This window comes from Seriola dumerili, unplaced genomic scaffold (assembly GCF_002260705.1).
Source record: "Seriola dumerili isolate Sdu_G_001 unplaced genomic scaffold, Sdu_1.0 BDQW01001001.1, whole genome shotgun sequence".
NCBI lineage: Eukaryota > Metazoa > Chordata > Actinopteri > Carangiformes > Carangidae > Seriola > Seriola dumerili.
Window position 1 is genome coordinate 344,917 of NW_019175256.1, and position 22,797 is coordinate 367,713.

At 50.6% G+C, this 22,797-nt stretch overlaps 1 protein-coding gene across 3 annotated transcripts in view; it reads right to left on the reverse strand.

Moving 5' to 3' along the window:
- The window catches only part of sptbn1 (spectrin beta, non-erythrocytic 1), a 40,106-nt gene that overhangs the window by 5,183 nt on the left and 12,126 nt on the right, over positions 1-22,797 (reverse strand). For 2 of the 3 annotated variants that reach the window (XM_022766754.1, XM_022766753.1), the window contains exons 2-29: positions 20,442-20,664; positions 15,466-15,617; positions 13,360-13,533; positions 12,276-12,367; positions 12,034-12,114; positions 11,826-11,941; positions 11,159-11,271; positions 10,894-11,081; positions 10,256-10,373; positions 8,827-8,985; positions 8,087-8,389; positions 7,853-8,006; positions 6,884-7,754; positions 6,663-6,800; positions 5,826-6,582; positions 5,429-5,631; positions 5,099-5,189; positions 4,859-5,005; positions 4,231-4,494; positions 3,918-4,142; positions 3,687-3,776; positions 3,128-3,406; positions 2,920-3,050; positions 1,917-2,121; positions 1,458-1,832; positions 632-876; positions 410-548; positions 1-68 (exon numbers count right to left, since the gene is read on the reverse strand). The exon at positions 1-68 is cut by the window's left edge and continues 17 nt beyond it. In XM_022766754.1, the coding sequence (XP_022622475.1) occupies positions 1-68; positions 410-548; positions 632-876; positions 1,458-1,832; positions 1,917-2,121; positions 2,920-3,050; positions 3,128-3,406; positions 3,687-3,776; positions 3,918-4,142; positions 4,231-4,494; positions 4,859-5,005; positions 5,099-5,189; positions 5,429-5,631; positions 5,826-6,582; positions 6,663-6,800; positions 6,884-7,754; positions 7,853-8,006; positions 8,087-8,389; positions 8,827-8,985; positions 10,256-10,373; positions 10,894-11,081; positions 11,159-11,271; positions 11,826-11,941; positions 12,034-12,114; positions 12,276-12,367; positions 13,360-13,533; positions 15,466-15,617; positions 20,442-20,595 (6,032 nt within the window). In that variant the 5' untranslated portion in view covers positions 20,596-20,664. Of the gene's footprint in view, positions 69-409; positions 549-631; positions 877-1,457; positions 1,833-1,916; positions 2,122-2,919; positions 3,051-3,127; positions 3,407-3,686; positions 3,777-3,917; positions 4,143-4,230; positions 4,495-4,858; positions 5,006-5,098; positions 5,190-5,428; positions 5,632-5,825; positions 6,583-6,662; positions 6,801-6,883; positions 7,755-7,852; positions 8,007-8,086; positions 8,390-8,826; positions 8,986-10,255; positions 10,374-10,893; positions 11,082-11,158; positions 11,272-11,825; positions 11,942-12,033; positions 12,115-12,275; positions 12,368-13,359; positions 13,534-15,465; positions 15,618-16,380; positions 16,876-20,441; positions 20,665-22,797 lie in introns of those variants that run through there. The other variant, XM_022766755.1, reaches the window with a different exon arrangement.

The following is a 22,797-nucleotide window of genomic DNA, read 5'->3' on the forward strand; positions in this document are numbered from 1 at the left end:
CATCGATCCTCCCACTTGTCAATCATCTCTTTCCTCTTGTCCGTCAGCTGCAGCAGCTTCTCTTTGATCTGAGCGACACAAACATGACAGTGAGAACGTCTCCACCTCCACCTGTGGTCACATGACCTGACACAGTCGCTCCTGCTGCCTCAGGTTTTACAGAAACACACCTGGCAACACAGCGCTGGCCAATCAGATACATACAGGTGTGTTCCAGGTAAACTCCTCCAGAGAGGTCTGATGACAGACGACAGCTGACCCTTTAGCTTTTAGTTTAACAGTTTCCTGCTGTTTTCCTGAACACTGATCCAAACACACTCTCCATTCTCTACAGCGGTTAGAGGCTAGCTAGCCTGATGCTAACGTTCTTAGCCCCGCCCACTTGTACAGCAAATGTAAATCGTGTGACCTCCTCCGATGCGTAGTGCTTCCGGGCCAGCAGGGCCTTCCCCAGCTCGATGCAGGCGGTGAAGCTGTCGTTGCGGGCGTCGATCTCGGCCTTGATGCCCTGGTGGTTGTTCATCAGCAGCTCCACCGATGACACGTCTCTGAAAAGGCGGGAACGCAGCTTCAGTGGTCACAGCTCTACTCAGACGTTAACATGCTGCAGACGGCGACGGACTCTGCGTACCTGGGTTTCTCCTGAGCCTCGATGAGCCGGATCACGTCGTCCATCCACAGCATCAGGTCTCGGACCATGCTGAAGAACCTGAACTTGTCCCCGGTGTCGAGGAGGCGGAGCCGGCGTCCGTCGCAGGCCTCCAACAGACTCCTCCACGCCTCCAACACCTCGCTCTCCCTCCGCTGGATGTCGTCGGCTTTATCGCCGGCGTACGCCGACTGGAGGCGCACAGCGTCTTCCTGCAGCTGCCTCACCTGCCACACAGGGTCAAAGGTCAAAGGTCACATGAGGTCTGCTGGGACCAGATGAATGCACAGTACATTTAATAAAAGATCTGAAAAACAGCAGCAACTCAGTCACATCCTGGTCTGTGAACAGGGTTAGAACCTGAATCCTCATCCACCTCATCCACAGTTAGGAAGCTAACTAGCCATGTAGCATGAAGCTAACGTCCTCAATCCCAACAACGAGGAGGACTGTTTGAACCGGAGTGAACGGGACACCTGGATGTGGACTCAGGCAGCTAGCACTCTCTTAGCAAGCTAACACAGGAACAGGCAGGAAGTGAGAGCAGTGTTTGAACCACCGATCCCTGCAGACTGACTGCAGCTGTAGACCTGGATGAGTTCAGGTCAGATCCGACCTGGGACTTCTGTCTCTCGCTCCCTCAGTTCCTGTCATGTTTCTATGGTAACTCATTAATTAAGACAAAAAACATCTTTAGGCGTCAAACGATTCTGGTTCCATTAATGTCGGTGAGACTCCCCAGTACGTTTCTGTACCACTTTATCTGCAGACCTCAAACACATCACGCAGCAGGTTGAGTCGGACTCACCTGTGTTCCCAGGGCCTGGATGTCGTGTTCGAAGGTGGTGTGCATCCTCTGCAGCGTCTCCACCGTGTTCTGGTCTCGGCCGACCTCCTCCGGCAGCTTCTTCTGTTTGTCCACGATGCGTCCCAGGATCTCCTTGGCGTCGTGGTAGAACTTGTGCAGCTCGAAGGAGGCAGCGAGGATCTGTGTCCTGGTGTCGATGAGCTCCAGCAGGTCGGCCCAGGCCTCGTTCAGCCCGTCCTTCCACTCCGCCACTGTCGCCGCGTCGCCGTGCCCCGTGTTGATCAGCTCGTCTGCCAGACGGTTAACGGAGTCCACACGCTCCTGACCGATGTTTCCTGTATCCCGGGCAAACTCCCGGAAACGCTCCTGCAACATCTGAGCGCAGAGGTCAAAGGTCAGAGGTCAGAAAACACAGGACACAGGCCAGAGGTCAGAGGAGCAGTAGTTGTAGTAACGTACAGTCACATGTTCGTAGTCCTGTCCCAGCTCGTGTGAACCGGCCACCACCTCACGCTCAGCGATCCACTGCTCGAGGTCATCGACCTCTCGGTTCAGCTGGAAGAGGCGGAGCCTCTCGTCCAGTTTCCCCCGCCTCTCTTCTGATAGGTCCTTCAGGCCAGCATACAACTTATCCACCTGAGACTGACGCATGCTGATACGCTCACTGACGACACACACACACACACACACACACACACACACACACACACACCCACACACACACGCACGCACACAGTTACTGGGGCAGAAACTAGACTGTACTTCCAGTTGCTCTCACACCTGAGTTTAAAGGCTAAGCGTTGATGAGTCTAATTAGCCAATCACAATCAGCTTTGTCCATTTCTGTCCAGACTGCGTTAGTAGCACCTGCTGAGACACTGGTTGCTATGGTGACTGTAACCCTAAAGGATGAAACTTTTCATTGAATATCAAATCAGAACGAAAACTACAAAAAAAGTCCTGTTGAGAAACTACAGGCGTCGCAGGATTCAATAAAGAGCTTGATATCTTATATCTGATGTTCTGTACTCCACAGGTATCACAGTGAGACACATTTCTCTATGTTTTTATTCACAAATTAACTATGAAGGTGGGAAATTGTGGGATTTAAAAGAGGTTTTCAGGGATGGCAGCGTGATGTCATCCACTCTGGCTCTGAACATTCTGTGCAATACATACCCATTATAAAATCTGACACTGTCTAAAAATGACACAAGATGTAAAGTTTTGTGAAAACCATGATAGATGTCATGATCCAGATTTAACCCAAAAGAGTCTAAAGTTCCAACCATGTTTCTGCATTGAAGTATGACACAGTAGTAGACTGTAGGATCTAGTTACGCACTGAAGTTTTTACAGAAGATGAACAAGAAGGAGGAGTATGCAGGATTATATGTGACATAACAATAATATGGACTGATGTAGGCCACGCCCCCTGTTACATCACACGCAGCGTGCGTACCTCTCAGGGTGTCCGTCAGCCACCAGGCCTCTGCTGGTCTTGGACAGCTGGTGGACGGCCTCGGCGTAGTCTTCCACCGCCTGCTCCACGATCTGGTGCTTCTTCTGCATGGTGACGGCGCTCTGCTCGTCCTGAACACACACACATCATCAAACATCTGCTGCTCTCTGGACTAACACTGAGTCTAGTTCTAGTCCTGACCCCCCACCTTGGCCTTCTCCTCTGACATCATGTACAGCTCCTGCTCGCTCATCCAGGCCTCGGCCTCCGCGGCGTCGAAGTAGTACTGCTGGGCTTTGTGGGCCTCCTCCAGCCGGGCGTGGCGGCGCTCCCCCTCCTCCATCAGCTGCCGCCACAGCTCCTGCAGGTCGGCCAGACGCTGACGGATCACGTCGGCGTTGGAGGACTCATCCTGTAGGAGGCTCTGACTGCGCTCCAGGATGTCGTCGATACGAGGCTGATGGCCCTGGATCTCCTTCTGCAGAGTCTGAGGAGGGAGGAGGACCAGTTCAGACCAGAACCGACCAGTTCAGACCAGAACCGACCAGTTCAGACCAGTTCTAACCTGATCTGACCAGCTGTGTGCATGATCCTGCTCAGACCCACCTTCACCAAACATACAGACCCCAAGGTCCACAATCCACAGACATCAACACAAGTTCTCACATCACTCACATTGTTCTGGATCGGTTCTCAGGAGCAATGATGTTTAGTCTGATCTGAGATCAAACCGTCTGTTTACAGCCGACCTTGCTCTGCAGACTCACCTGGTTCTTCTTGATGAGCAGCTGGACCGTCTGCAGGTTGTGTCCGTGGTCAGTGGACGTGGCCACAGGCATCCTCTCCTGGACCCACAGCTGGAAGACAACAGATCACACACTGAGCTCCTGGTGGAGGTGCTGCAGAGACCACCTGGCAGAGACAGCAGTCTCAGTCCAGGTCAGTCTTAGTCTTTGAGTCAGTCAGTCTGGTTCAGTCTCAGAACACGTCTCACTTACGATCTCGTCCTCCACGTCTCGGTTGAACTGGTGAACTTCTCTTGACGCCACCAGGAAGTTCCTGCGGCGTCGAAGCGGGTCCAGCAGCTCCTGGAACTTCCTCTCCACCAGCTGTCTCCGCCCGTCCACCTCGTCCGTGTCCTTCACCTCCTGACCCAGAGCCTTCACCTGGCTCTGCAGCTCCACCACCTCCCTCTGACGCACCTCCACCTGGTTCTCCAGCATCTGCGGGGGGGTCAGAGTCAGACTGGTTGTAACACTAAGACCAGGACTGACACTCTTTGCGATACAGTGAAGACCTGGTTGTTGGTACCTGTTGCTTCTTGAGCAGGATGTTGACGGAGGTCAGGTCTTTGCCGTAGTCGTCCGACTGGATCTGACCCTCGAGGCCGACGAGCCACTTGTCGAGGTCGGCGCAGCTCTGAGTGAAGAGCTCCGCCTTGTTGGCATCGAACAGACACTGAGCCTTGGTCTGCGTCGTGGACTCTAGCTCCTCCCACATGGCGTGGAGCGCCGACAGCTTCTCCTTCACCACTGCCTCCGTCTCCGGCTTCTCTGACACCAGCAGCATGCCGTCCTACAAACAGAGGTCAAAGGTCAGTGGCGCGGTGCTGGGAGGTTCGAACAGTGCCAATGCTACGTGTCTGATCAGTGATGTCATATCCTGTCCGTCCAGGTGGGGTCCAACTTACAACCTGGTCTACATGGACCCTTAGAAGACCCCCTGGTTAAGACCTGGTCTGATCAGGATTGTTAATTATTAGCTCAGTGATCTGATCCCTGTAAATCAATGATATGATAACTGATCACGTCATTGATCATTGAAACCTGGTCACAGCAGGAAGAATCAGTCTGAATCAATCCACATTAAATGTAAATAGATCTCTGTTTGTTTCTGTTAAAGGGGGTCTACAGACCGTGGACTGGACCGCCCCCCTCACCTTCTGGATCTTGTCCAGCCACTCTTTGTTGGACTGCAGCTCGGCCATGAAGGCCTGGTGCTTCAGCCACTTGCTGTGCAGGTTCCTGGCCTCGTCGTAGGTCATGTCCTGAGCTGTGAGCATCTTCTCGTTGATCCACAGAGACAGCTGCACACAAACACACACCTTGGTCAGATCTACAGGGTCAGGACGTCAGGACGTCAGCATATGCCTCTAAACCATCTGAGGACTCAGACCCACCTCCTGACAGTCCTGCAGGAACTTCTGCAGGTCTCTGTTGTCCTTCAGTCTCATCAGCAGCTCCACCGCAGCCTCCCTGTTCTTCTTATGTCTGAAACACAGAGACCGAGGTTGGACCAGGACTCATCAGAGACCTGGACTCTGACTCATACCTATAGGTTCACCTGTGACTAGAACACTTAAACATTTTCATTTAAAGAAAACAGAAAGAATCCACAGGGCGTGACTGATGGTAACCATGGGAACCACGGCCCCCCCAAACAAACAAGCACCAAACAGACTTGTGAGGTTGTGTTCAAAGCTGCTCAGACGTTCTAACGTGATGTCTACCTGTCGTCGATGGAGGACACTCTCTCCTGGATACGTTCGGCGTTGATGTTCCCGTCGCTGGCAAGCCGCCTGCCAGCCTCCACCACGCTGTTGATCTTGTCCTCGTTGGCGTCCATTGTAGTCATGAAGTCCTCCTGTTTTTTAATAGCGGCCTCGGCAGCCTCCAGAGTTGTGGGCATCTCGGTGTGAGCCAGGACGTACTCCTGTGGTGGGGGGGCACACGGTTCAGCACTGATACAGGTTTACTGCAGGTACATTAACGTATACAATAAAAATAATCAATAATCATCCTCTGAGGACAACGACCATCTACTATAACACAGGAAGTGTCTCCAGTAGCGGAGAGGTCATGACCTAGGTGTTGAAGAGACTGCAGGGGGGGGTCTCTGGACTTTACCTGGTTGTTGAGGAAGGCCTCAGCCTGCTTGGTGTCCCGGAGGAACAGCTGGTAGGCGTGGGACTGGGACAGCAGGTTCTGCCGGTTCTCCCACATCTTGTGCAGCTCGTTCCAGCCGGTGTCGAGCGCCTGCAGCCGCTGTCGCAGGAACATGTACTGAGCGTCCATCTGACCCTGCGTCACCATCTCCCCCATGTCCCGCATCTTCTGGTAGTCCTCCTCGTAGTTCTGGATCTCGTTCTTGATGCCTTCGTGCTGAGCCATCAGCTTCTCAGCCTCGGCCAGCGTGTTGGGCATGTCCTCAGAGGCGATGGCAGTTTGGGTGCGGGACAGCCAGGACTGGAAGTCATCCAACTCACGCAGGAACTGCTGCAGCTTCCTGGCCTCGCCCAGAGACTCCTCACGGTTCTTCAGAGTGTTCTTCATTTCCTCCCAGACGGCTGTGATCTCAGCCAGACGGCCCGTGATGGCCTTTGCCTGGTCGGGGTGCTCCTCCGCCAGCCGCTGGGCCTCGCTCCGCAGGTCACCCAACTTGTCCTCGATGGCGGCCAGGTCGCGCTCCATCCCAGTCAGTTTACGCTGCAGGGCCATGACGCCGGTGAGGTCGTTGCCCAGCTCCTGGGTGGACTCGATGACTTTGGTCTTCTCTTTGATCCAGGACTTGGTCTCGTTGCAGTCTAGATGGTAGTTCTGCACACCCAGAGCCGAGTTCAGGGACTCCTTCTTCTGGTCCACCAGGTCCCGGAACTGGCTCCACCTGGTGTCAGAGGAGAAGATGGTCAGTGTGTGAAGGTGCAGTCACACTGACACCCATTCAGGTGTGTACACCTCTCGTACCTGTTGTTGAGTTTGTCCTGCTGGGTCTTGATGTCTTTCTCGCTTGGGTGTCCATTGTGGATCAGCTGCCGGGCGATCTGGTTCACCACCGCGACACGAGACGCCTGGTTGTTCATCTCCGGCTCCAGACTCTCAAACCTGCCGAGGACAAAGTCCACCTGAGCACAGTGCTGGATGAAGGCGACAATCACAAACACCTGTACAGACAACCGAGATCCTACCTGTGCTGGATGACCTCCAGGTCCTCCAGTTTCTCGGGGATCTCCATGCTGTTCAGCCACAGCTCCTTCTCGTCGATCCACACCTCGCAAGCGTCCGCCTCACTGAACATCTTGTAGAGTGCCAGAGCGTCCTGCAGCGCCTGCTTCCTCAGCTTCGTTAGCTCGGACACCTCCTTGTAGCGCTCCTCAATGCCGGCCAGCCGACCGCGCACCTCCTCTGACTCCACCTCCTCTTTGGGCAGAGAGGCGGCCTGCTCGTGGAGGGAGTCAATGACCGGCCGGTAGCTGGCCACCTCTGCCGCTGCATCCTTGTGTTTCCTGACCAGCGCCTGGGTGGAGAATTCGTCATGGCCCGTCTCGCCACTGGAGACGATGCGCAGGGCGTCCAACGTCCAGGCATCAACATCATCGGCGTCGGCCTGGAACTGGTGCAGGGCCAGGGCTTCCTCCAGCCTCCTCTTCCTCACGGCAGCCAGCTGCTCCAGCGCTGCCCACTGAGCCTGCAGGTCCTCGATACGCTCCTGGATTTTAGCGGCGGCAAAGTGACCGGCCTGAACCATAGCCTGGCCCTCATCAATGGTGTGCTGGAGGTGTCCGGCGCGCCCGCTCATCTCGTCCTCCAGGGCACGCTGCTGGCTGAGGAGGCGCAGCGCCCCCGTCAGGTCCTTGCCGTGCTCCAGGGAGGACAGGATCTGCTCCTTCTCCCGGATCCAGCCCTCCTCCTCCGCCATCTCCCAGAAGAACTTCCAGAGACGGCGAGATTCTTCTAGACGGGCGCGACGCTCGGCAGCCAGCTGGGTCAGCTCCTGGTAGCAGAACTCCAGGTGGGCCACTCGGTCCTGGATCACCTGAGGGTCGCAGGGTTTGTAACCTAGAGAGGAAGACCAGAATCAGACCAGTTTTCATTTTTAAGGTTGAAATTATCTTAAACAGAATTTTTTACAGACATGGTGAAGACGAAAAACTCACCACTGTCGTTGACAGAGTACTTGTTGGCGTTGGTGGTGACCGCCTTCACCCGGTCAGCCTGAATGGCAATGTCGGCCTCCACCAGGGCGTGTTTCTGCAGCAGGTCCTCCACACCCAGCAGGTGCTTCCCGTAATCCTGAGACAGCAGCAGCATCTGGAAACCAGACAAAGTGACAGTTAGGACGGCGTGATTGGAAATCATTAAATTCAGATTCAGATGTGTCCGTGGCGTACCTTCATCTCGTCCATCCAGTCCATGATGTAGAGCATCTCCTGAAAGACTCTCTGCAGGCCCAGGTTCATCTCCAGCCTCAGTCTGCGTGCCTTCAGCAGCTCTAGCAGGTACTCCCACAGCCGGATCACATTGTCCTTCCTGGCCGTGATGCGTTTGATGTCATGGTAGTGCTCCACCTCTAGCTCCTTCGCCACAGCGACTACGGCCTGGACGCGCTCCTCGTACGCTGCAATGTCTGTCTCAATGGCCTCGTGCTTCTTGGTCGCCGCCTCAACGGCCTGGAGGTCAAAGCCAAAGTTGTCCTGGAGAGAGAGAGTCCATCAGAGGCACCACAGAGGACCACTGAATCATGAATCCTGAATCCTAAACCCTGAATCCTGAACCCTGAATCCTAAACCCTGAATCCTGAACCTTTAACCCTGAATCCTGAACCCTGAATCCTAAACCCTGAATCCGTAACCCTGAATCCTAAACCCTGAATCCTAAACCCTGAATCCTTAACCCTGAATCTTTAACCCTGAATCCTAAACCCTGAATCCTAAACCCTGAATCCTTAACCCTGAATCCTAAACCCTGAATCCTAAACCTTGAATCCTTAACCCTGAATCCTAAACCCTGAATCCTGAATCCTTAACCCTGAATCTTAAACCCTGAACCCTTAATTTTGAGTTCTAAACCCTGACTCCTGGCAGCTGGAGAAAAACACCTGGCGGCTGCTGCTGACTGAGTCCTCTCTTACCTGTGACACCAGCCTCTGGTTCTCGCTGAGCCAGGTCTCTCTCATGGCAGCCTTGCGGTCGAAGCGCCGGGCCAGCTGTTCCAGTTTCTCCTGACGAATCAGCTCTGTCCTCAGAGCCAGCTCCCTCTCATGCTCTGCCTTCTCCAGCCGCTCCCAGGCCTGACAGGACCAGATCAACACAGTTAACAAGACCAAGTCCTGGAGCCAGACTGTGAAGTCCAGCCCCCCCTAAGTCTGGGATCTGGTGAGGTCTGGAGTGTATTAGTGTAGGTCTAAGACTCAGTGCAGATGTGGATCAGGATCTGTGGTCTGGACTGTCAGAACCAGATCTGGATCAGGATCCAGATAAAGTTTATTTCCAAAATCAAACTCATTGAACTGGTGAAGGAAACAGTTTCAGATATTAAATCTGAGTTTGATCATTTAATTAATGAGCCGTTCAGTTTCTTTATAAATGAACTTTAATTAATGAATGAACTTTATCAGGACCAGGACCAGGACTAGAACCAGGACCAGAACTAGAACCAGGACCAGAACCAGGACCAGGACTAGAACCAGAACCAGGACCAGAACCAGAACCAGAACCAGAACCAGGACCAGGACTAGAACCAGAACCATGACCAGAACCAGAACCAGAACCAGAACCAGAACCAGAACTAGAACCAGGACCAGAACCAGGACCAGGACTAGAACCAGAACCAGAACCAGAACCAGGACCAGAACCAGCACCAGAACTAGAACCAGAACCAGAACCAGAACCAGGACCAGGACTAGAACCAGAACCATGACCAGAACCAGAACCAGAACCAGAACCAGAACCAGAACTAGAACCAGGACCAGAACCAGAACCAGGACCAGAACCAGAACCAGAACCAGAACTAGAACCAGGACCAGAACCAGGACCAGGACTAGAACCAGAACCAGAACCAGAACCAGAACCAGAACTAGAACCAGGACCAGAACCAGGACCAGGACTAGAACCAGAACCAGAACCGGAACCAGGACCAGAACCAGAACCAGAACCAGAACCAGAACCAGAACCAGGACCAGGACTAGAACCAAAACCATGACCAGAACCAGAACCAGGACCAGGACCAGAACCAGAACCAGAACCAGAACCAGGACCAGAACCAGGACCAGGACTAGAACCAGAACCAGAACCAGGACCAGGACCAGAACCAGGACCAGAACTAGAACCAGAACCAGAACCAGGACCAGAACTAGAACCAGGACCAGGACCAGAACTAGAACCAGAACTAGAACAAGGACCAGAACCAGAACCAGAACTAAAACCAGGACCAGGACTAGAACCAGAACCAGGACCAGGACCAGAACCAGAACCAGGACCAGGACTAGAACCAGGACCAGAACTAGAACCATGACCAGGACTAGAACCAGAACTAGAACCAGAACCAGGAGCAGCTCTGACCTTGTTGATGTCTGAGATGAGTTTTCCCTCTCGGGGCATGTAGACCTTCTGATTATTGGCTCTCATCTTACTCTGGATGGTGAAGAGAAGAACCTCCAGGTTCCCTTTCTCTGTGAACCTGAGGAGAGAGAGAGGAGGTGAGAGGAGGAGGAGATAGGAGAGAGGAGGGAGAGGAAGAGGATAGAAAGGAGGTGAGAGGAGGAGGGGGAGGAGAAGGAGGAGGGAGAGGAAGAGGAGAGAGAGGAGGGGAGAGGAGGAGGGGGAGGAGAAGGAGAGAGGAGAGAGAGGAGAGAGGAAGAGGAGGGGGAGAGAGAGGAGAGGGGAGGTGAGAGGAGGAGGGGGAGGAGAGGGAGAGAGGCGAGAGAGGAGGAGGAGAGAGAGGAGAAGGAGGAGGGAGAGGAAGAGGAGAGAGAGGAGGTGAGAGGAGGAGGGGGCGGAGGAGGAGAGAGAGGAGACAGAGGAGGAGATAGAGGAGAGATGAGGTGAGAGGAGGAGGAGAGAGGAGGAGGAGAGAGAAGGAGAAAGGAAGTGAGAAGAGAGGAGGCGGGGGAGGAGAGGGAGAGAGAGGAGAGAGGAAGAGGTGAAGAGGAGGTGTAGAGGAGGTGAAGAGGAGGTGAAGAGAAGGAGGAGGTGCTGACTTTGGTGGTTTCTCCACGGTGCGGTACGTGTTGAAGGCCTGCAGCTGCTGCTGGACTCCCACCAGAGAGTTGGCGAACTTCCTGTTGTTGAGGATGATGATGGTCTGTTCGATCCACTCCAGCAGGTCTGAGGCCAGAGACTCATACTTCTCTATCATCTTCTCTGTCTCGATGGCGTTGTCCAGCACCTGGACACAGACACACACCTGCTGTCACCTCGTCCCCCGCCCCCCCCCCCAAGGATGTGGACTCTGGTCTCACTGACCTTCCCGATGCGTTTGCCCTCCACCTTCAGAGCCTTCATCTTGGAGAAGTAGTGGTAGTAGGTGACGACGTAGGTGATGACAGACTTCTCATCAGGATGGTCCACGCTGATATCTGAGACACACGGTGAGACACAAACAGGAGAGATACACAGAGACACACAGGTGAGACACAAAAGGCGAGCGATACACAGAGACACACAGGTGAGACACAAACAGGAGAGATACACAGAGACACACAGGTGAGACACACACAGGAGCGATACACAGAGACACACAGGTGAGACACAAACAGGAGCGATACACAGAGACACACAGGTGAGACACACACAGGAGCGATACACAGAGACACACAGGTGAGACACAAACAGGAGAGATACACAGAGACACACAGTTGAGACACAAACAGGAGAGACACACACAGGAGAGATACAAACAGGAGAGACACACACAGGAGAGACGCACACAGGAGAGACACACACAGGAGAGACACACAGAGACACACAGGAGAGACAGAGACACAAACAGGAGAGACACACACAGGAGAGATGCACACAGGAGAGACACACAGGTGAGACACAAACAAGACACAAACAGGAGAGACACACAGGTGAGACACAAACAGGAGAGACACACACAGGTGAGACACAAACAGGATCAGGATCTCACCCTCTGGGTCCAGCAGCTTGGTGAGGCCCAGGTGCTGCTCGGCCAGGTTGAAGGCGTTCTGCAGGTTGTAGTGAGCGTTGGATTTCTTCAGCTTGTCGAAGTCGATCAGATCAGGCCTGAAGACACACAACAACAACTTAATACACACACACACACACACACACACACACACACACACACACACACACACAGAACAGGAAGTGGTCACCTGTGTTTGTGGATGAGGGCGTTGAAGGCCATCCCGTCTCTCCAGCTGGTGGTGAAGTTGTGGATGTTGACGTTGGGATACCTGGAGAAAAACACCTGATTAACATCTGTCACCATGACGACGGCAGGAGACGCTTCATTAGGTCCACAGGTGCTCACCTGGCTGCTGCTCATACAGACACTGAGTGTGTGTGTGTGTGTGTGTGTGTGTGTGTGTGTGTGTGTGTGTGTGTGTGTGTGTACCCGGCCGTCTTCATCTGACACCACAGCAGCAGAGCGTCTTTAGCTGATCTCTTCTCTTTGTTGTCTTCAGTCTCCACACTGATGTCCTGGATCTGAAACACACACATCACTGTCACACCTCCACCTACAGTCACACCTCCACCTGTCTGATTTGATCTGAATTATTCACCCCAGCATTCCCATCATGCTTTGGGTGATGTAAACAGAAAGTACAAAGTTTCCATGGAGACAGGTCCATTTTTTAACCTGTATTCCTAATTTTCTCCATGAGCTATTAGCAGCTCCTGCTCACTGTGTAACCATGGCAATAGACAACAATCACTGGCCCTCAGTTCAGTCTGTCAGGAAACAGTGACCTGAACTAACCGCAGATCTGATTGGACGGCTTGAGCTGGACGGTTTGTTTAAGACGTTCACCCGCTCTGTTTGAGCTCTGCGGGGGAAATCCCAGAGGTCAAAGGTCGAACCAGGACAGTGTCGTGTCTCCTGGTCTGGGTTTCCATGACGATGGTGTCAGTAAAACATGAACCAGCCTGGACTTTCACCTGAGCGGGTAAATAAGTGACATGGAGGAGGTGGACCAATCAGAGAGGCGTACAGGGGGCGGGGCTCTGTTTGCTCTGCAGCACCTGTTACACCTGCTGAGGGTAAAAACCCTGACTGCTACAACTTCCATGATGCCACAGTACTTCATGATGTCACCACACTCTGTCCTCTGTGTTTTTGTCTTTATTTGACCCGTCCTCACAGACACATGTCACAACCTCCAGTATGATGTCATCAAACAGGGCAGAGACAGGAGAGTGTGGCAAGGAAGCAGTAAGAGTTCTGCTCTGCTGTCTCAGACCTGGACTGGGACAGAACCCTATAAAGGACCAGTAGTAGGTGTTGTGCTAAGCTAGGCTAACAGGACCAGCTGTCATCTCCCAGATAAAAGGAGAGCATGTGACCAGGAACCTTAACATCCTCTGTCAGGAGACGTGGACTGGAGACTCAGCAGGGTTCTGGTCTCGAGAGTCAGACCTGGACTGGGTTCTCTAACATCTTCTTAATGTGGACAGGTGCAGTCAGAGGTTTCTGTTACCTGGAAGCGGAGGATGATGGTCCAGATGAGGCCCAGCGTCAGTCGGTGGTTTCCGTCCACGATGTCGTGAGACCCCATGTTCTCCAGGTGAACCCGCTGCTCCTTCAGGAACTGCAGAGCTTTGTCCACGTTCTCCAGACAGTGGATTCGCATCCGGCCTTTGGTGGGCTTCGGCTGCAGAGACAAGACACGAGGGACAGAGTCAGAGTCAGGAGACAGTCAGGAGACAGACACAGAGAGACAGAATGAGACGGAGACAGTCAGGAGACAGAGACAGAGAGACAGAGAGAGAGACACAGAGAGAGATGGAGTCAGAGACAGAGACAGAGAGAGAGAGACAGAGAGAGAGAGACAGAGACAGTCAGGAGTCAGAGACAGAGACAGAGAGAGAGACAGAGACAGTCAGGAGTCAGAGACAGAGACAGAGAGAGAGACAGAGACAGAGAGAGAGACAGAGACAGTCAGGAGTCAGAGACAGAGAGAGACAGGAGACAGGAGACAGAGACAGTGGTGTTGCACATTGTTTTGCTTTGTTTTGTCTGTTATGATATTTTTTTAATATATTTTTATTGTAAGTATTTTATTGTGAAAACTCTTAATAGTTTTTGTGTCTCACTGCAGCAGCTGCTTTGTTTATATTTTATATTGTTTCTTCTTCTATGTTTGTTGTTATGAACCAGAAGAAATTCCTCCTGGTTCTGGTTCTGGTTCTGGTTCTGGTTCTGGGGTGGCTGCAGTTCCTCTAACGTCCACCAGGCGATGCTGTGACCTGTGACCAAACATCAGTTCACTGTTGAGACAGGTTTCTGTGGAGCCACGTCACCTGACTGCCACCTGGTGATGTCATAACATCATGTAAATGTAACAGTCTGCAGCTGGAGTTTGGTCCAGATGTGCAGCATCAAAGAGAGAACTCCTTATCTGAGCGATAAGAGAAGAAGTGTCGACACTGAGGTTCTTCTTCACGTCTTATAACCAGCTTATTAACCATTAATGGCTCATCACAGCTGATGACCCTTCACACCTGCAGTCGCTCACTCAGAGAACATCTGGATGCTGGACTGGACTTTAAATCAAGTATCAACGTCCAGACTGAAACATGAAGCTGCAGTTCCTCTAACGACCACTAGAGTCTGGCTCCAACAGTGAGTCAGTCCCCATAGACTCCCATGTTAAAATGTCCAACTTTACAGCAGAAATAAACATGTTTACAGCCTGGTACAAAAACTGTTTTGGTCTCTAGAGATAATTTCCTCCTTCATGACACCTGTTTATATAACTCACCTGTTTACTTTTTATTACGGACTGAAGTTATGGAGAATTGAGGGGCGTGGCCTCTTTGAGTGACAGGTGGGTGCAACAAACTGACATTCACCGAAGTCTCAGCTCCACCCACGCCCCTCCTCTTCGACCATGTTTGGATTAGCTGGGTGTTAGGGGCGGAGTCAGACACTGCCAAGATGGCGACAGTGGAGCAGCTCACTCTGAGCTTCAGAAACCTGTGGGTGACGTCACAGAAGCGGTGTCCATCTTTATTTACAGTCTGTGGTTTAAAGACATGACATCACTGACGAATCCACAGACACAGGAAGTGTTAAACTGTCATCATAGTTTTTGTTGTGAACTCGTCTCATTTAACTTCCTCTCACTTCAGTCTGAGGGCAGACTTTCACAATAAAAGTCTCATTAACTTGAAGGACCACAGGACATCAGCTGGATCAGAGCCAGGACTCAGATACCTTATCTGGACTGGCCTGGTCTGGACCCAGGATCAAGGCCAATAACTCCACCAGCTCCAGAGGCGCTCACAGAAACTCCAACAAGTTTTATGTCGTGAGAGGGAAAACAGGAAGTAGGACACACCTGGTCCAACTCTCACACGACAACAACCCCCCAACCCCCCGACAGATCTCTGCTGACCCACTGTTTATCTGAGCGTCTCTGTTCACAGTCTCATCACTGATGTGTGCACAGACTACATTACCCAGCAGCCTCTTACTCGTGTGTATTTATACATTATCGTACGTGTGTGTATCACAGCCTCCTCACAGCTGTGTGTGTAGTGTGTGTAGTGTATTGTTGTGTGTGTAGTTGTGTGTGACTCACCAGTCTCTCTCCTGACAGAACCTCCAGCAGTTTGATCAACATGCGTCCGTCCCTCAGGTCCATGTAGAGGTCTGTGATCCTGCAGGACACTCTGGACAGGTGAGAGTTCACCCACTTAGTGAAGGTCTTCTTCTGCACCGCCTCCCGCTCATCTGCACACACACACACACACACACACACACACACACACACACACACACAGATTAGTAAAGACGCATTCTTTGAGAGTTATTCTGGTGTTTGACCTTTAACCCAAAGGAAACAGGAAGTGAGGCGTAAATGAATTCAGCAGCAGGGAGGGTGTTTCCTTCATCCAGCAGAGAGCCAATCAGCAGCCGGCCCTCACAGACCGACGTCACCTGAACAAACACTTCACCCTCTACAACGATTAAATTACTGCAGCGGTGTGTGTCCTGATGAATGATTCAGAACCGAACCGGTCAGACCAGGACCGGGACCAGGACTGACAGTCTGGTCTCTCACATCATTAACCTGCAGGCCAGACTCCGCCCACTGAAGGAGGACATATTGATTACTGATTGATCAGACTCTGCACATCCTGCTGCAGCGCATCTCACTGTGACCTCACAGGAAGTGTTACAAAATAAAAGTTTTTCCTCTCTGTCAGTGAAGCTCCATCCAAGACCTGAACAAACTTCAAACCAGGTCTGGACCAGGTTCAGGTCCAGGACCAGGTTCAGGTCCAGGTCACACCTGAGGAAGAAAAAGGATTCAGAGCCCCCCCCGATGATCCTGTGACCCTCAGACTGGTCAAGGGATCTGCTGCGAGGTCTCACCCCTCAGATTGGAAACCACTGAGTTCAATGACGATCACGTCATCATCATCATCATCATCATGCGACTGGACCGTCAGTATCACTGGCCCCGCCCCCCCCTCCCCCCCTGTCTTCTTACCTTGCAGCTGTTTGAATCGACCCTCCAGCTGGTTGTAGTTGACCTGCAGGTGAGCTGGGTCGGCCGACGCCCACTCCACCTCCATCATTAATATTCACAGCTAATACACACAGATCCAGACCAAATCCAGACCAGATCAGACCACCAGAGTCCGACACCTGATGAACAAACGTGGTGCAGCAGATCCAGGTCGTGGTCTCAGTCCAGAACTGAAGGAATCCTCCTCAGAGTCGTCTCAGGTTCACCTGCTCGTCACCTGACATCATGTCGACAGCAGCCCAACACAAACCTTCTCTGTGTCAGAACCAGAATCCAAACTGATTCTTAAAAACACAACCATAAACAAAGTCCAGACGGACTGAGTCACAGAGACTCGGACTGATTCAGACCTGAGGAAGAAGAAGAAGAAGAAAAGAATCTGAAGCTCAAATCCACAAAAAGCCTTTAAATCCAGCAACTGAGACACGAATGTCCTCGTGTCGTCAGGACGTGAAAGAAAAGAGTCCAGAGGTCAGAGCGCCAAGCGCCGAGCGCAGCGTCTGTGTGTGTGTGTGTGTGTTTCCGGCCCTGCCCAACACTTGAAGCAAGGCATCAGCAGCTACACGCTGCTCATTCTTCTGCTGCTCAGTTTTCCTGTTCCCTCCAGAAACACACACACACACACACACACACACACACACAGAGACACACACACACACACACAGACACACACACACACACACACACACACACACACAGACACACACACACACACACACACACACACACAAACACACACACACACACACACACACAGACACACACACAGACAAACCCCGCCTACTGCAAACACAGGGGGTGGAAGAGGAGGAACCCCCCCCCCCCTCAATAACACACTGTTAAAAATTAAACTCCAGGTTTAATAGTTGAGTGAGAACAGGACACATGTTCTTCTGCCCTGAGCTTCACCTCTCAGACTACAACCACAACCAGAACCACAACCAGAGAACCACAACCAGAACCACAACCAGAACCACAACCAGAGAACCACAACCAAAACCACAACCAGAGAACCACAACACCACAACCAGAGAACCACAACCAGAATCACAACCACAAGAAGAACCAGAATCACAACCAGAGAACCAGAACCACAATCAGAACCACAATCACAATCAGAACCACAATAAGAACCAGAACCAGAATCACAATGTCTGGATGTTTCATGATCTACAATACTACTGTATCTTTTTTTGTCTTCCAATAACCCTACTTGTTGTTACTGTTGTTTATTGATTTTATTATTTCACATTGTTAACATCACCCTGCCAAAGGGACTGCAGATGGAAATTAGCCGCTTGGCTCTAATCTGGCTTATTTACATGTATATGTTCATTAATATGCACTGTCCCTTGTTTTTAAATAAATAAACTCCAAACTCCAATAAGAATCAGAACCACAACCAGAGAACCACAACCAAAACCAGAGCCAGAGAACCAGAACCACAATAAGAACCAGAACAAGAATCACAAAAAGAATCAGAATCAGAACCAGAACCAAAACCAGAGCCAGAGAACCAGAACCACAATCAGAACCAGAACCAGAGCTAGAATCACAGTAAGAATCACAACCAGAGAACCAGAAGCAGAACCAGAACCAGATGATCCTGATCCAGTTGATCCTCAGGGGGTGTGGTGGAGTTTCTCCTCAGCAGACAACAGGAAGTAGATTATAAACATGAGGATCAAATATAAACATAATGTCCTTATGATTATAAATAAAAACATAAGGAGAGAGTTTACAGTTGCACCTGTGGTTAGTAGTGGTTAGTAGTAGTCAGTAGTAGTTAGTAGTAGTCGTCAGTAGTAGTCAGTAGTAGTTAGTAGTTAGTAGTCAGTAGTAGTTAGTAGTAGTCAGTAGTAGTTAGTAGTGGTCAGTAGTAGTCAGTAGTAGTTAGTAGTAGTCAGTAGTAGTTAGTAGTAGTCGTCAGTAGTAGTCAGTAGTAGTTAGTAGTTAGTAGTAGTCAGAAGTAGTTAGTAGTCAGTAGTAGTCAGTAGTAGTCAGTAGTAGTTAGTAGTGGTCAGTAGTAGTCAGTAATAGTTAGTAGTAGTCAGTAGTAGTTAGTAGTAGTCAGTAGTAGTTAGTAGTAGTCGTCAGTAGTAGTTAGTAGTAGTCAGTAGTAGTTAGTAGTAGTCGTCAGTAGTAGTCAGTAGTAGTCAGTAGTAGTTAGTAGTTAGTAGTAGTCAGTAGTAGTCAGTAGTAGTCAGTAGTAGTTAGTAGTTAGTAGTAGTCAGTAGTAGTCAGTAGTAGTTAGTAGTAGTCAGTAGTAGTTAGTATGACTGCCCTCCCTCCTTGGTGGGGGTCACCTGTAGACACGACTTCATCTCCTCTCAGTGTTTACGTTTGTCTTCTGATGACGTCATCTCTCTGAGAGACAGCTGATCAGTATTCCTATTATTTATTTATTGATACATGACATCATCATGTGACCTATGGAGGAAACTTCTGATTGGTCACACTGATTTAAACGTGTTTCTGTTTGACTGGGAAACAACAGTCAGATATTTTTTACAGTGTAGAGTGTGTGTGCTGAGGAGAGGGGTTTCACCCATCAGCCAATGGCCTTGCAGCTTGACAATGATGTCATCAGGGGTGTGAAGGGGAGGGGGGTGTTTCCCTCAATTGTTCCTTCACATTCCTGAGTGATGGAGAGGAAATAAGAAACAAACATCCTGCACACACACACATACACACACACAGTGACATCATAGATCCTCAGGCCCCTGACCTTCCTAAACCTGGTTCTACAACTCTTTGACCAGACAAATGTCCTCACACACACACACACACACACACACACACACACACACACACACACACGTGTGTACGTTAGTAAACAACAACTACCCTGAACAGACTCCTAACCACTCTGTAACAACCTAGTGACCACACTGAACCCCCTAGCAACCACACACTGAACTCCCACGTAACCACCTAGCAACTACACTGAACTCCCTAGAAACCACCTAGCAACCACCCTGAACACCCTAGCAACTCCCCAGTCAGGGGTGTTCATGTGAACACCGAAACACCTGGCAACCACCTTGAACACCTGTGCAAATGGACAGAGCAGTGTGATCAGCCGATTGGACACACTGAGGCTGTTCTGCAGGAATCGAACCAGCGAGCATCACAGTGCAGAGCGGACAGTCAGCTGATGATGAGCTGAAAACACGTAGAGACATCACATTAACCATCACTAAGTCAGCAGAGCGCCGAGCATGCTGGGAATCTGACCATGTCCAAAATACCTGCAAATATGAGGGAAACATCTTCAGACTGGACAGTCAAGCTTTTATTTTGTAATTTTGTTTTGTCCTCCTTCTCCTCCTCCAGAGGAATGCAGTAAACACAGAGTCATGTGAGGAGCTGATCAGGAGACTCAGAGTTTCCCATGTTCAGCTGCAGGTTCGCATCAATTCACACAGACGTCTCCATGGTGACCAAAGAGCAAGTCAAAGGTCACAGGTCACAGGTGCAGACTCAGGCTCATATGAATGAATGACAGTGACCTGACTGCAGTGAGGTCACATGAGGTCACAGGTTGTGTGTGTGTAGCTGCTCAGTGCCAGACGCCTCTGACAGCCCCGCCCCCTCTTTCCCTCCCCGCCCCCGATCGTTGACTGTGACGAAGACGATGATGAAGAGGAGTGAAGGTGCAGCCACACCTGGTCTGGTCCTAAACTCTTCATCAGTGTGACGCAGACTTCGATGTCTCCCATCATGCACTTGGACTGTCTTTCACTCTAATACAGAAACCTGATCATCTGTGACACCTGCAGAACCTAAGTTCTCAGAGGAACCCGGGTTCTTCTGAGTCTTTAAACACACCGTGTCACAGGGAGACAGGTCAGAACCTCCCACCTGGGCCATCAGGTGACCCATCCCTCCAATCACAGGACACGACCAGAGGCATCCTGTCTCTCAGTCTCCTGGCTGCCTTCATCAGGTTCTCACCCAGCAGGTTCATCCTCACACAAACTGATTTAAGGTGGACTTTGTTAAGGTGGAGCAGCTCTTACCTGCGAGCGCCTTGATGCGGGAGCGTTCGAAGAGCCGGGCCGAGCTGTTCTCGTTGTCCCATTCGTCATCCCAGCGGTTGTTGACCGTGTCGTTGCTGCTGTACTGCTGCTGCAGCTCCATGTGGTCGTACTCGGCGGCCACCGTCGTCATCATGACCTTTCACCTCTGACACGCCTCAATGTCAGCGGGGACACGTCCACATCAGCAGCTTCAGGCCGAGACCTGCGGGACAAAGACAGACTTACTGATTTTTATAAAGATGTATATTTGTTCAAACTCTGTAAAAGTCAAAATCTGTAACTGCTGAATGATATTATTTTAATTATTAATTATTATTATTATTAATATTATGATCATCATATCAACTTTATCATTATTATTTTATTATTATCATTATTATCATTACACAGTATATTGAATATAAAGGTTGTTTTCATGGTGTTTAAAGTTTTAGTTAAGGTATGATGACACTCTTCAGTGTGACGATGTTTCAGCTTCAGGTTGAATGAGATTCATAATTAACATGAATAATTAATATATTAAATTATGAATTGATCACCTGGAGGCTCAGACTGAGCAGAGGCTCGTTCACAGATCACATGACAAAAAGAGACGAGGTCATGCTGTTTATTAAACACTAGATCATCTGCCTCATACAGATGTTTAACATCTGTAAACAGCTGTTAAACATCTGTTTGCTCAGTATCAGAGTCAGAGTGGCGGGGAGAAGATGTCAATCACAGATTCAGTCTGAACATCTGTCCAAACATCTGGATGTTGAATGTAAACAGTGAATCAATCAGACGCTAATACAGTGTGACAGATGTTTCCAGATGTGTCCAGATGTTTCAGGTTAAACTCCTCTGTCTGTAAATAACTGACGAATCGACTCTTTAGAATTCTTTTTTCAGGACGAAGCAGATGGAACATATTTCCCAAAATTCCCAGCGAACGTCACCTGACACGAGGTCACAGGAACACGAGACACTGAGCAGAGTCACAACACACACACACACACACACACACACAGCCAGTAGATGGTGCTCTGACCTCAGACTGTTCCTGTTGAACTGAACGACCTTGAACATGTGTCACTCAGTCCTCCAGCTCTTCTTCTTCTTCTGCCTCTATCTCTGTAGCTGACACATCAGAGACCTGTCAGACTTTACTGTGTGTTTCTGAACAGTCCGCGGGGGGGGGGGGGGTGTTGGTGTAAGAACCATCCAAGGGCTCCAGACTGTGTTGCCGTGGAGCTGGGGGTGGGGCTGAAGGCTTGTCTATTTTGTGTCCTGATCAAACATGTGGATCAATCACCTTTGATTTCCTGTTTAATTCTGGAGCAGCAGCAGCTGAGGCTCATGGGTAATGGCTCCACAGACTGATCCAGTTTCAGGAAGTGGAGCTCAGGAGCCATTACAGCACTCAGAGGACGTCCTGAGGGACTCAGTGCACTAATGGACATGACTTCCCAGAATCCTCTGCTGCACGATGGAAACAGATGTTTGATCAGTCTGAGAGTCGACAGCAGCTGCATCAAGGAGGACGACAGGTCAGAGGTCAGAAGTCAGAGGGTTCTGTCTGACTCATTTTCATATCGTCACCAGAGACAACACAACCCCTGACTCCTACCATCAGGCCGTTGTCATGGAAACCCTCTGAACCAGACCGATAGTGTAAAAGGTGTTTCACATGACTCAGACCTCCCACTCGTTCACGTCACTTCTACTTCTCTGATTTTTTATTGCTCACTTTGTAACGAACAATAAAGTTTTTATGATTGAATCTTAAAACTTTATGTCTTTAAACAGAGAAACATGAGGAAACATGATCCTGGATAAAAAGAGAGGAAAGTTTCTCTGTGAAAACAGAGGAGAGATGGGGGGGGGGCAGGAAGTGTTAGCGGCCCCCACCCTCTCCCTCTGGGTCTGGGTCTGCCTGTTTGGGTTCACATCGCTGCACATTCCCCAAACATGACAAACAGAAACTCACAGAGAGCGTCCTCATCCACAGCCCCGCCCCCACCCCACTCCCGAGAGGAGGTCACGGTTCAGACTGACCCCCCCAGAGTCCACCACCATCATAAATCAATACTGCCACTTTTTAAACAGAAACATCAGTGAACAAAGAAAACAGCAGAAGCCATTTTGTTTTTAACAATACGACTGAGATTAGCCCTACTTAGCTTAGCACAAAGACTGGGAGTAGGGGGAACCTGTTAGCCTAGCTTAGCACAAAGACTGGAGTAGGGGGAACCTGTTAGCCTAGCTTAGCATAAAGACTGGGAGCAAGGGGGAACTGTTGGGGGGGCTTTAATTTACACAAATAACATCAGATTTATGACTCAACCCCCCCCCC